The 15,000-nt window shown below is 40.0% G+C and overlaps 1 protein-coding gene across 4 annotated transcripts in view; it reads right to left on the bottom strand.

Moving 5' to 3' along the window:
- Positions 1-15,000, bottom strand: part of LOC147027119 (pappalysin-2-like) — a 510,774-nt gene that overhangs the window by 181,161 nt on the left and 314,613 nt on the right. Inside the window, exon 24 of one of the 4 annotated variants that reach the window (XM_085883284.1) lies at positions 14,042-14,274. The exons of the other annotated variants lie outside the window; for them this stretch is intronic. Coding sequence (XP_085739410.1) covers positions 14,188-14,274 — 87 coding nt within the window. The 3' untranslated portion in view covers positions 14,042-14,187. Of the gene's footprint in view, positions 1-14,041; positions 14,275-15,000 lie in introns of those variants that run through there. 4 annotated transcript variants of the gene reach the window in all.

Raw genomic sequence — 15,000 nt, 5'->3', positions numbered from 1 at the left:
TTGGCAATATTGGGAGAAGGTTTGGTATGGATTGGATGGGTGCAGGCGATATCTCGCCTACTCTTCGTCAAAAGACACTGAAATCTTAAATGTTCACCAAGTAATGTCAACAGACAACGTCTCGCTCGACCGATCCACTGAAATTGCCTTGATAGCCTTATGTTTATAGATATCAAGCTCATAACCATCACACCATTTTACTCCCTCATACTACGTTTCCTCTCAAATCAAAAATAAAGAAGCTGGAATGGAAGAAATAAAACATTTTTTTTAAAATGCTTAAATCAGAAAAAAAAAACAGAAATAAAATCGAGTATAGGGTTGATGTTAAAGAGGAAATTGAAATATGCTTTGAGGATGAAGTTTGAGTTGGAAGGGAAGTGAGACAAAGATGGCAAGGAAAGCATTATTTTAGGTCGTGCCCCCGTTTCAAAAAAAATGGCAGCTGTTTGCTCCATTGGAAAGGATGTATCCCTCACCCTGTGACCTAAAGTAATGGTGAAATAATAACGGTATTCGAATGCTGCACGCAATGAAGAGCAGTCACTCGTGGAGCTATATGGTTTGCAGGTTTTAGTAAAGGTGATGTTTTAAAAATAAAAATCAGTTTGAAGAAAAAGACTTTTTGAGATATTGTGCTTTGTATCGTTTTGAGCACTGCCAGTCAATGCGTTCACTCAATTTTGGCACAATCTTTCCATTGTTAAATCTATGTTTCCTTGTAATATCAGCTATTTCCCAATACTATCAGCTTTCCATTGTTAAATCCCATATTCAAATTGTCTGCTCATGCAACCAACACCAACCTTTATGAAGACTAGCATTCCACACATACATATAATCAAAATCACTACTGTTAACACAATGGCCAGAAGTAATGTTTGAGCCAACAAAGCAAGCCCACAAACAGCTTCTATTAGTGTGGTATGGCCCTACTTAATCCCCACTCTGAAAGGACTTTTTGACCAAGAAACTGAGATATCACTGAGAAAAATGGGGTAAAAATAACATGAAGACTAGCTTTGTATCTGGCAAGGATGCCAGCTCACAATGGTGTCCCTTTTATGAAAGATAAGCGAATGAACGACATTTGGAGTCACACGAATTCTGAATAATTGTGTGGTCATGAAAGTCATCATTTTGAAGTATTAACTTTCATCAATTACAAAAGAAGGTTTCTCTGTTAATTTATACCCAGGAGTAAGCCCTCTGTGATATGTAAAAATTCTTAAGGAATTGTCTGAGGGTAAATCTTAACTCGTCATAGGCGTCCGCAACAATCCTTCACCATGTTGTGGAGCGGAGCCTTGTGCAAATGAGATGAAAAGGACTTTACTTAAAGTTTCAGTCAATACAAAGTGCAGGATAATATTTTAGTACTTATTATCTTCGATGTTGTCGATTGTGCCACATTGGCAACAATTGTGCAACACTGTTGACTGACACGTCGTGTATGGTGTAGATTAGAGACTGTGCAAGCCTAGTTTTCGAGCTTGAACTGAGAAAAGCTTTCAAACAAATAGAGCCCAAGCTTGTGTTTCTTTCCTGGTAAGTAGTTTCCAAGGAATTTCTGGAAAATTGATTTGGGATTTCTGCCTTTTCCTGGTATTTTCAGTTGAGGCTCCAAAAATTTGGGCTCAAACCATCTCTTGTGTCAAGTGTAAATGTGGTTGCACTTGTGCAGTGTACTCTGTGTACCTTCTTTCCCAACATTAAGGAAAGAGTCATCAACTTGTATTTTATGGCCTCCAAAGCCATCCCACAACCAAGTTGACAAAATAAGAAATATGTGCAATGGTAAAAATTAGCTTTCTACAAAGTTACATAATGATTGGATGGAGAATGTAGCCGGCATTCCAACAAAAAAAATCAGTTTTCTTCAGGCATGAGTTTCAGGGTGTTTCACGTCACAGAAACTTTTCTTCCGTTCTCATCTTTTCACCTTGATTGACTTTGAAAGTCGTTTTTTTCACAACTGCTTGAGCGATTTACTTGAAGCTTTCAACATAGGAGTGCATGCATACCCATGTAGAATTTTTATTTTTTAACCAAAGTTGCATGGTGATTGGATGGAAAATGCGGCTGACATTCCAGAAACGTCTGTTTTCTGTTGGAATGGGTTGCAGGGTGTTTCATGAATCAGGAATAAACGGCCTCGGCCGAGCGAATAAATGGCACTGCATGATATTTCCACCAAATACTCATATAATACAAATCACAAATGGTGATCTAAGGTTGTTGAATTTGACTTAGCATTCAGAATTCCAATGGAAGGAAAATAAAATTACAAAGGATAAGCCATTTATGGTCATTGGTGAAAGGTCAAGGTCATATTGCATTACCGAAGGTTTGGAAAAATAGTAATGGCTGTCACACGAGATGTAATCAAGAAAAATTCTGATCATATAATACGAGCTCATCACCAAGTTAGCTTTAATGAATTGTTGCATCCAGATGTTGCGATGAGTGTTACAGTTATATCTAATCACACATTGGAATTTCTTCGGTACCAATTCCAAATAAGTCATTAAATAGATAATTTAGTTAATTCCTCACTACATTGCCATCCATATTCTCCATTTAGCATGAAATCACCAGATCCCTTCCAAAGTTGATATCTGAAAGTAGACAAGTATGTCGTGGTACTTTCCTGCGGTTGATGTTCGTGATCGGCTTCGTGGCTGAACACCAGAACTCAGTGTGACAAGTTTTTTGAAGAATCACTGAAGTTGCAGAACATGAACTCTTTCTTTGGCTATCCATTTGACAGGCACAAGAGAGCTCTTTATACAGTTGTGGTATCGTCCTTAGAGGGACATGTTGTGTTGAACACTTTGAATGAATTCAAAGTGAACATGTTCACATAAGTGATGGATGATGATGAGCTTAAGGAAAGTTGTCTTCCCTGATTAGTCACTGACTACGAAGGGTAGGTCTGTCATTGATCTTGAGAATATATACACTGATGAGCCAAAATGTTATGACTACTGACAGGTGAAGTGAATAACATTGATTATCTTGTCACAATGGCACCTGTTAAGAGGTGGGATAGATTAAGCAGCAAGTGAACAGTCAGTTCTTGAAGTTGATGTGTTGGATGCAGGAGAAATGGCCAGGAGTAAAGACCTGAGCGACTTTGACAAGGGACAAATTGTTATGGCCAGACGACTGGGTCAGAGCATCTCTGAAATGGCAAGGCTTGTGGGGTGCTCCCAGTCAGCAGTGGTAAGTACCTACCGACAGTGGTCCGAGGAGGGACAAACCACAAACCGGTGACAGGGTGTTGGGCGACCAAGGCTCATCGATGCACGAGGGCAACGAAGGCTATCCCATCTGGTTCTAACCGACAGAAGGTCTACTGTGACATAAGTCACAGGAAATTTTAATGGTGGTCATGGGAGGAATGTGTAACAATCCACAGTGCATCGCACCCTGCTGTGAATGGGGCTGCGTAGCCGCAGACCGGTCAGGGTGCCCATGATGACCCCTTTCCACCATCGAAAGCACCTACAATGGGCACTCGAGCATCGGAACTGGACATTGGAGCAGTGGAATAGGTCGCCTGACCTGATGAGTCCCGTTTCTTTTGGATCACGTGGATGGCCGTGTGCGTGTGTGCCTTTTACCTGAAGAAGTGATGGCACCAAGATGCACTGTGGGAAGATGACAAGCTGGTGGAGAGAGGGTGATGCTCTGGTCAATGGTCTGCTGGGAAACCCTGGGTCTGGCCATTCATGTGGACGTCAATTTGACACGTGTCACCTACCTAAACATCGTTGCAGACCAGGTAAACCCCTTCATGGCAATGGTATTCCCTGATGGCAGTGGCCTCTTTCAGCAGGATAATGCACCCTGCAACACTGCACAGATTGTTCGGGAATAGTTTGAGGAACATGATGAAGTGTTCACGGTGTTGCCCTGGCCTCCAATTTCTCCAGATCTCAATCCAATTGAGCATGTGTGGGATGTGCTGGACCGACAAGTCCGATCCATGGCGGCTCCACCTCGCAACTTACAGGACTTGAAGGATCTGCTGCTAATGTTTTGGTGCCAGATACTACAGGACACCATCAGGCGTCTTGTGGAGGTCATGCCTCGGCGGGTCGGCGCTGTTTTGGCGGCACACGGAGGACCAACAGTATATCAGGCAGGAGGTCATAATGTTTTGGCTCATAATTCTACATACATATATATATAAATATATATATATATATATATATATATATGTATATATGTATATATACATATATATGTATATATACATATATATGTATATATACATATATATGTATGTATATATATATATATATGTATATGTATATATATATATATATATATATATATATATATATATATATATATATATATATATATATATATATATATATATATATATATATATATATATATATATATATATATATATATATATATATATATATATATATATATATATATATATATATATATATATATATATATATATATATATATATATATATATATATATATATATATATATATATATATATATATATATATATATATATATATATATGTATATATACATATATATGTATATATACATATATATGTATATATACATATATGTATATATACATATATGTATATATATATATATATATATATATATATATATATATATATATATATATATATATATACATATACATGTACATATATGTATATACAAGGTCCGTTTAAAAAGTAACGGGACTGATCTCACAGAAATTTCATTCAAAAAAATATATTGAAATCACAGCTTGTCCCCTTCAAAATAGTTTCCCTCCAGTCTCACACACTTGTCCATCCTCTTCTTCCACGCTTCGAAGCACCCCCAGAAGGCTTCTTCTGGAATCCTCTGGAGCTCCATCGTCACGACCCTTTTGATAGCCTCCACATCAGGAAATTGGCTCCCCTTGATCACCCCCTTAAGCTTGGGGAATAGGAAAAACTCACAAGGGGCCAAGTCTGGCGAATATGGGGGTTACTCCAGAGTTGGCAAGTTCCTCTCTGCCAGAAACTGTCGGATGCTCAGGGCACTGTGAGCAAGGACGTTGTCATGGTGGAGCACCCAGGCGTTGTTCTCCCACAGATCCCTCCTCTTGTCCCAGACTGATCTCATGAGGCGCCGGAGGATCTCCTTGTACACGTATTGATTCACTGTTTGACCCAGTGGTAGAAACTCGAAGTGGACGATGTCCTAAATGTCAAAAACGCGATAAGCATCACCTTGATCTTCGACTTCGACATCCTTGTTTTCTTTGGTCTTGGTGATGCCAGACTTTTCCCACTGACGACTCTGCTGTTTGGTCTTGGCATCATAATCGAATATCCGCGATTCATCGCCAGTAATGACTCTCCCGAACAGGTCTGGATCGTCCTCGAGGCGCACGATAATTTCTTGACAGACAGTGACTCTTTGCCGTTTCTGGTCCTCGGACAACAGCTTGGGAACCATCTTTGCGCACACCTTGGCTTTTCGAGATTTTCAGTGATGATGCTCCAGACGGTGTCCTTGTTGATGGAAAGTCCCTCAGCAATCATCCACACCGCGAGTCGACGATCTGCGTGCACCATCTGCTTCACACGCTTGATGTTGTCCAATGTTCTGCTTGTTGAAGTTCTTCCAGACCGTGGATCGTCTTCAACCTCCTCCCGTCCCTCTTTGAACCTCTTGTGCCATTCAAACACACGTGTACATGACATCGTTTCTTCCCTGTAGACTTGCTGCAGCATTGCAAGGGATTCAGAAGGTGTTTTGCCAAGTTTGTCAAGAAACTTCAGATTGGCTCTCTGCTCACGACTAATAGCGCAATGACTCAGACTAGACAACGTTTAAAGCGTGACCTGTAAAAAAAAATCACACAATGAGCGCAGTCAACCATCACCAATCATATATATTGGTGGAATGTTGTGAAAGAGTGACACAACTCGTTCATTGAAGTTGTGTAAGTGGAACACAGAGCAGGCTCAGTCCCATTACTTTTTAGACAGACCTCATATACTTTGTTCGTGGCACGTCATCCCGAACGAGTGTTTTGTGCCCCATCACCCTGAGCGAGTGGTTCGTGCCCTGTCACCACAAGCGAGTGGTTCGTGCCCCGTCACCCCGAGTGAGTGGTTCATGCCCCGTCAACCCAAGTGAGTGGGTCGTGCCCCGTCAACCCAAGAGAGTGGTTCGTGCCCCATCACCCCGAGCGATTGGTTCGTGCCCCGTCACTCCGAGTGAGTGGTTCGTGCCCCGTCACCCCGAGCGAGTGGTTTGTTACATGATCACAGTTGTAATGTTACATGATCCCCGACCCCATTCCTTAGTTGATGGATGTCCCCACATAAGCTAAATAAAACAAAATATAATTTCTTTAAAATGCCAACAGGATTAGAACAGCACCGGGCAACACTGTGTCCCTCTGCTGGTATTATATAAATTAACCATGTTATGTTATATAATTATATCGACAATGACAGCCATTAATATTTAATGGGCTTGAATAATGGGAAATGTCGTTGACCGTTTGTAAATGACTGCAAATAACTAATCCTATGTTTTATATTTTACTTCATTTGCAATTCTGGATGCTAAAAATAAACTAAAAGAGTGTTGTCACCATCCTACCTTTATTTTGGCAAAGGGTTACAATGATTTATTTTTATATTTGGCATACATTTTGTTTTTCTCAATTTTTAGGGTTTTCCCTGAAGACAATTCCTTAAAATTTTATGTGTTGCAGAGCACATGTTTCTGGGTCTAAAAAGGAGATATCTTCTGTTCCTATTAATTATGGGTTGGCCCTTGTCTCTCATTTATGTTTGGACTAAGAAGAGAGAATACGCTCTTTTCACACGTCAATGTCGCATTGAAAACAAAACTACCGTTAAAAACAAAAAAGGTGATTTCATGAAGATGATGCTAAAAATCGCTCACCTTTTCCTGTCTCCAACGAAGTTTGAATGGCTCTCTCAAAGGAAGCTTAGAATGTACATAAATACAGAACGGTTTCTGTCTGGGTTTGATGTGCATTCTCGGATGCTTGCCAACTACACAAGACTTAAAACAGTCTGTCATCAAACATACATACTATTAATATTGCTTGGCAACTATAACAACGTCCTCATATATTTATGTAGCTAGTCCTTGGAGATTAATAGCCTTTCAGTACTCAAAAACACTTTCCTCAAAGCCATGAAGGAAGCCAAAAGCAATAATATGTTTACAGACTTAGAATGACACTCTTTGACAACTCTCTTAGCTTTAAATGACAATTGTTTTTAAATCTGCCGCTTGCCCTATTCCAGTGTTTATTATGCTAAATTTGGGAACTGGTTCTGCTTTCCTGGAAAAGCATATGTCTTCTGTCTGAGTAGAAGTATTCCTTTAAGCTACAAAACACTTTAAATAAAACGGTCAAGACTGATTTGAAACGCAGAAGAATCAAATACATATTGTGGATGGAGGAGAGATCTGAAAAAGGTTTTCATACGACACTTTAAGACGGACAAAAATCCAAGCAGCTACAGACTCTCACAGCACATATCTATACCTTTATCCAATATGTTCCTTTGACACCAATTGAATGACAGAGGAATCTACCTGAATGGTTTAATGACCGTTTGGATCGGATTATCATCTGGGATCCTTTCACGGATGACTTTACGACCTTTTTATCGTCACAATATGTCTTGCTTGTTATACTTGGTGTCCATTGAAACTGAGCCCGATAAAGTATATATTATTTGGATACCTTGGTGGGAGGACACATTTTCAATAAGCCATTCGGCAATCTGCTTTTGGTGATGCACATGGGGACTTGAGCTGGTTGCTTCAAAGCCAAGCTATAATATTTTGAAAAAATGCGTTAAGCTGCAAATGGACACACTCCTAAGCCAGGATGTTTTGTGACTTAAATAGGGATACTAGTTGTGAGACACCTGGCTATGAATACATCATCAGAGCTTTGCCATTTTACAACCATGGGCAGGTAACACTCATCCACGTGAGTTCCAAGCCGGGAACCAACCTTAGCTGGTGCGGTGAGCTCAGCGGCAGACAAAACTGCCTTTCATGCCACGCCAAATGGCGCCACTGTTCCACAGGCATCTTCTGACAGGCGAGAAGCCTGGGAGATCTTCCAAAACATGAGGCCAAAAGGAAATCTTTCCAAGAAGAACTGGTTTGTTATCATATACTTTGCCAACTACGACCCCAACCATCAAGAACTCACTTCCAATGATGCAGCGTTCTCTCTGTAGTGAAATATTCAATTAGAAGTTAATATTGTTGTGAAGAGGAGGGTGTCAGAGGTGATGGGCGTGGGTGGTTAGTTTGTGTGTGGGGTTGGGTATGGGGTTGGAGGGGAGGGGTGGGGGTCAGTAAGCACCACAGTAATTCAGCCTGGAAGATCCTGAAGGCCCTGGCCTGGGAAGCGATGGCTTGCTTTGTTAGGTGCCATTGTGGATTGTGCTTTGAATTTTTCTTTTTTTCACAGCAAAAGGGCAGAGGGTGAAGGTGCACGATGCCCTGCCAAATGTTTGCCTCAGAAGGGTGCTCTTGAGCAGCTGAATATCAATGTTAGCAAGGCGCCTTTTGGACAAGAGCCCTTTTTCTGGATCAGTGCACCCTCCTATGTGAACCAAATGGCCAAACGAGCTTCTCCTTCTTTTCGAAAAACTCAGCCTAATGGGTTTACAATCACAGGTGGGGGAGACACATATCCCTGCATTAAAAGCTTAAACCTCCTTTTTAAACCCCCTGCTGATTCTCTTTCAGCACAACTTGCATCACATGAAAAGGTAATCAACCTTTGCCAGAGGGGGGAAAACAACCTTTCAAAAAGAAAGTCATAATAGACACAACAGGAACTGAAATTAAATCTACGAGTGGATATGAAAAAGAGATAGCAGTTGACAAAATTAATGGATGAAGCAACTCAGATGTTGTTTCCTGCACTATTTTGAAGAGGGAAAAAGATGGGTTTAAAAACAAACAAACATACTTTTGTTAAGTTGCCATAAAACTCGAGTTCATTACTATCACTCTTATTATTTTAATTATTATTATTATTATTATTATTATTTTTATTTCGATGAAAGTATTTTCCTGGAATTAAGTGTTTTCCTGGAAGAAAATATTGGAACAGATATATCCATGATTCACAACCTTTTGTGTCATTTATTTTCCTTTTCTGCTGATTTCAAGTGCCCACATTGGGGGTATTGGTGTCTAACTATAGAAGGTACTTTAAAAAAAAAATCTTGCATTTTAAAATGTATTTAAGGTTCAAAATGGAGTTTGTACATGAATGACATGTAAGCCAAAGACATCAGTCGAAACAAAATAGTGTATAGCTTACTTTAATGAGAACTAGAATAGGTACCAGGTGAAAAATGGAGTTTCACTCTATAAAAATCAGGCAAATGAAAAACTGAAATATCAGCTGTTTTTTTTGTATCATTTTCTCACCTGTGTTGCAACGAGAGTGAAAGGCAGTATATCATCAAAAATACTGTTTGATAGGGTGATATATCACTGTTATATGAATAAAATGGAAATGTTTGAAAAAAAAAGGATTGAATATCACAAGCGTTTTCTGAGTCTGATCGATATGAGAAATAGGATTGAATGAGACTCACCATTTATATAAGTGAAGAACAAGATGAAAGAGGAAGAGTTTTTGTTTAAATGTAAATTGAAACCGGCCCATCAATCCTCACCTTACTCAACTATATCACAGTTTCAACTCTTACTCAACTATATCATACTGTTTTTCGATTGGGCTTGATAAGTGGTATCCCCAATATGACAATTGTGGGCGCACGTAGACAGGCAGAGATGGTCGGACGGATGGACGCAAGCATGCTGCGACTGAGCTCCTTTTATTCGTATAGATTACAAGGGCATTAGTAGACAATGGACAAATCCATCAACTGCAGGAAGTGGAATGTTAAACTGCATCATGAGCCATTGATTCAAATCATCATTTCACTTGCAGCTTGTGGCTGCTGGATGCGTCATTGCTGTAAGCGTGGCTGTGCCACTTTTGCAGTGCCCCATTTCAGGTAAGCTGGTACTAATTTTTCCAACCTCGGAAGGACGACAGGCTAAATCAACCCACCTGGTGTTAATTCAATGACATGACAGGGGCTTGAACTGAAGACCTCAAGCCAGCTGCCTTAACCATTAAGCCAACACCAGGCTATTTGTTCAAATGGGAAAGCTAAACAGGTCAACCCATCTTGCTATTCTACACAGCAATCAAACATACAACAAACTATGATTTTCCCAACAAACAACTGTGTATAATTATGAAAATATCATACTTAGTGCATAATGGTCCATCCACGAGGTCAGCAGTTGGAACCACAGCCAAGTCATAACAAAGATATAAAATGGTACGTGCTACTTCCTAGATTGATGCTCAGCATTTAAAAAGTAGAGAATACAGACAAACAACCATTGGTTGGCAACCATTTGGCAAGATGATAGGCATACTGGCCTCCTGCTACATTGAAGGACCTTGGAAGGGAACTCATATTTATATTAAAATGATATTTTTAAAATTTATGTATACATCTCATTCAACATTTTATACTGTATCTTGGGCGACTTCGAGCATCGTGTTCACATTCTTTTTGAATGGCTCTAATCTTTGAATATGAACTGCACTACACTGACATTTCCACACCTTTAAAGAGGTGCAATGCATTGGCAAATTTGGCACAGATATTCGATCTGAATAGTTTTTGGTTTTTCTGTGAGTGATGTGAGCACAAATTCTGCTTTACACAAATGTGCATGATAACATGAAATGTGAAAAGTTATTTGATGGATTCAAGTGGTTCGAATTGTTGACTCATAATACACCAGCACAGTAAGCAGGTGTGTGTGTGTGTGTGTATGTGTGTGTGTGTGTGTGTGTGTGTGTGTGTGTGTGTACATGTTTATCATCAGCTAAGATGGTAGGTGCTTTAAGAGGTCAAATGTTCCACATGACATTGAAAGCAAAAATAGTGGATTGCTGTTTCAAAGTTTAAAACCAATGAATCCAAGAAGGTCAACTGAGCCATTTTCATGGACATCCCAATCATTGTCAACAAAATGGATGATTGTAATATCTGATCAGTGGCCATGGGCTGCAGGACAACCCAAAGGATAAGCTGTACCATCCACTACTCAGTCAGTCCATCATCTCAATTCAAATGCCCACAACTGACTACTGAGTTCCAATGAGCACATTGGGAATCAATTGTTTTGGATATACAGCCAGCTGAGTGTGAGCTGCCTCGACAATCAGTGACATGTATATCAGTGACACTACCAGACAAAAGTTTTAGAACACCCCCATTTTTCCAGTTTTTACTGAAATTTAAGCAGTGCAAGTCCAATGAATAACCTGAAATGGTACAAAGCTAAGCGGTAAACTGCCAGAGGTTAAAAAAAGTTTAGATTACCAAAAACTTAAAAATAATGCAAATTTCAGAGTTGGTAAAAAAGGGAACTTTTCAGGGAACAAGTAATTGGTTGGCAACTGCAGTTGTTCTGCAGCAATAGAAGTAAATTAAGCCTTGAAAGTTGATGCAAACAATTCCGACAGGTGTCTCAACTTTTGTTGATTAGTTACAAACCCTCTGTCTGTATAAAAGCAGTGCTGGAACAGACTGTGTTGCTGCACCCTCTGAAGCATTATTTGGACAATATTGCACTTCAGGAAGTAGGATATTGCTATCATAATGGCAAGAAAAAGACATTTAATAAAGGAAGACAGACAGACGATTATAGCCCTTAAAAGTGTAGGTCTTTCCTTTAGAGAAATTGCAAAGCAAACCAAGGAGTCAGTGATACAGTTTCCTCTACCATCAAAAAGCACTTGGAAACTGGAGGAAACTCTGACAGGAAGAGGTCTGGCAGACCCAAAGCGACAACACAATCAGAAGATAAGTTTCTGAGAGTCAACAGCTTGCTGCGTGATAGGTGGCTCACAGGACAGCAGCTTCAAACACAGCTTAACACTGGTCGAAGTAAGGAAGTCTCAGTTTCAACTGTGAAGAGAAGACTTCGAGCTGCAGGTTTGACAGGACGAGTGGCAGTAAGAAAGTCATTGCTAAGATGGCAAAATAAGAAAAAGAGGCTTGCCTGGGCCATGGAGCACCGCCAGTGGACTACTAAAAACTGGACGAAGGTCTTATGGACCAATGAATCAAAATTTGAAATCTTTGGTTCATCACGCAGGGTTTTTGCACGCTGTCGAGTAGGCGAAAGGATGGTTCCTCGGTGTGTGACACCAACTCTCAAACATGAAGGAGGAAGCGTGATGATCTGGGGCTCTTTTGCTGGATCCAGAGTCGGCGACTTGCACAGAGTGACTGGCACCTTGAACCAAAAGGGCTACCACAGCATTTTTCAGCACCATGCAATACCCTCTGGTCTATGCCTAGTTGGTCAGGGGTTCATACTACAGCAAGATATTGTCCCAAAACATACCTCCTAGCTATGTCAGAACTACCTTAGAAGAAAAGAACAAGACGGTAGGCTTCAAATCATAGAATGGCCAGTACAGTCTCCAGGCTTAAACCCCATCGAGCTGGTTTGAGATGAACTGGACAGAAGGGTGAAAGTAAAGCAACCTGCAAGTGCAACACTTTTGTGGGAACTTCTGCAACAGTGTTGGGAAGAACTTTCCAAACAATATTTGATTTCCATTGAAGAAAGAATGCCACGAGTAAGTTCTGCTGTTATATCTGCAAAAGGTGGCTACTTTGATGAGTCAAGAATTTCGATTAAATTTTCTTCAACAAAACGATTCCATGATTTCTTTTTTATCTGCAATTTTTTATTTGTTCTCTGCTTTAATTTCAGAGTACATTGAAACATTAAACTGCTTAAATTTCAGTAAAAACTGGAAAAATGGGGGTGTTCTAAAACCTTTGACCGGTAGTGTATGTCAGAAAAACCAATACTCGCATCATGGTATGAGGCATCGTCGATTGCACATCCAGACCACTCCATGTTGTATAGAGAATGAAGAGAGCCTGAGGCCTATATCTGTGTAAAATACAGGAGGTTTTAGTCCAGCAGGATATGTTATAGACGTAGCCAGAATGTTCTTGCACCAGAGAAATGTTTGTTGGCACTAACATCATCCTTGAGATTTCATGATCTGTAAATAAAACATATCCGTGGCATGATCAGCAGACATCTGTCACATCCGACCAAACCTGTTCAGACAATAGATAAATTCATGAAGAGGAAGCTGCCTGAGAAGGAAGTGAAGGGGCATTCCACAGGATGACATTGCCAAGCATAGTGACACATAAGGACTCCGAGACAATAATAGATAGTTGTAGAACCTACTGAAAGCATCACACCGCTTTCCAGACGTACAACACAAGTCTGTACGACAGGTATCAAATTGTAATAACTTGATGGTAGGCAGCCTGAGCTCGAATCCATGTCTTGTTTTTGGTATCATTGACGAAGATAAAATAAAAGAAAATGATGCCAAGACTTGTTGTGCAGAGCAACACGTATACCCAAAAAATTCCTTTGCTGCCACGTGCATGCAGACGGATCATTTATAAAAAAATTTCAAGGCTTACATGAATTATCATAATTATCATAAATTATCCCGGTAAAAGATTATCATAAAATCATGTGTTGAATTTCACCCTGGTAGTGGAAATTAAATAAACCATTACGTGTTGTCTCTCTGGGCAAAATCGAGCTGCATCCTAAGTTTGTCCATAAATGTGTTATATTCTCCCATTGGTGAGAATCCCGAAACGTTTCTCGTCTCGATGCCTCATTTCCCGGTTTCATTCTTCCCGGACTGTTATTCCACCGAGATATCCATGTTTTTGTACTTGTGTGATCCCCCAATTATTTTTTCATTGCTTGCTTGGAACATTTGAAGCTTTTATTCATGAACAGACGCTGTACCAACAAAGGATGGAGTGGTGAAAACATGTGTTTATCATTATCTTTTTCACTTTCTCATTTAATGCTGTGACCCAGAAAGAAGCAAATAGTACATAGAGGATTCCAAAAGTGCCAAGTTTTAATCACTGAACAAACACTAGCTTAACCACATTTTTGGAGCTGGTTTAGAATCCTCTTGAGCTAACATTGGGAAACAAAATAATTACAGCAAAGAAAAGCCATAAGTCCACTTATAGCACTTGGATAATGAAAAATAAATTGTCTTGTGGTCGTTCTTTTCCTTGGAGTAAAGTTGAATGATGCACTGTTGCATCAACCTGAAATGATAGTGTGGAGGTCGAATGTTCCACATGAGAATGAAGCCAAATATTAGAAAGGTGTTCATCAGTGGTGCACTTCCGTTGGTGCTGTCGAGCTTTGGTTTGAGTCGTGGCCCGACTATAATCCGTCAGAGCTGGAGCTTCGCAGGCACAGTGTTACATCACAAAGAGCTCAATCCCTCGAGTGGACATTAAGCCGGGTGACTCGTCTGCTTGCGTTAGATAGTGGAACGTAAAAAAAACCCTGTTGATGGTATCATGAACAAATTCCCAAGTTCTGTCTAAGCTGTGAGTGGTCTGGTCTTCTTCGGTATTCTTTGACACTAGGTTACACTGCTTGCTACATCAGAGCGTTGCTGCAACCAATTACTGTAAACAAATTCACATCCGCAGGTGTTCACATATCACAAGTGAATGGCTCCATTTCACTATGATGGGCAAACCACATTTTCGCACTGACAGCGGCTAACGTAAATAATACAACACTGAATGTACACTTGTCTCTTAACAATGTGCAATAAGGTAACACAATAATTTTCTTTCAAGGAAATGTTAACCAAGCAATGGCCGAGTGATGAAGATACTTGACCGACATCAAAGAGTTTGTGGGTTTCAATTTGGCTGAAGACAGTCGTATTAAGCATTTTGGATCCTCATCTTCTGGAGCCCGAAGTAGCCTGAGGATAATTACTGTGTTGTGACCGGATTGTCAATAATGTGTTT

The sequence above is a fragment of the Eptatretus burgeri genome, chromosome 5 (genome assembly GCF_056783735.1).
Source record: "Eptatretus burgeri isolate ZD-2024b chromosome 5, Ebu_testis_v1, whole genome shotgun sequence".
Taxonomy (NCBI): Eukaryota; Metazoa; Chordata; class Myxini; order Myxiniformes; family Myxinidae; genus Eptatretus; species Eptatretus burgeri.
The sequence above is the reverse complement of the archived record's forward strand: the minus strand, read 5'-3'. Positions and strand labels throughout refer to the sequence as shown.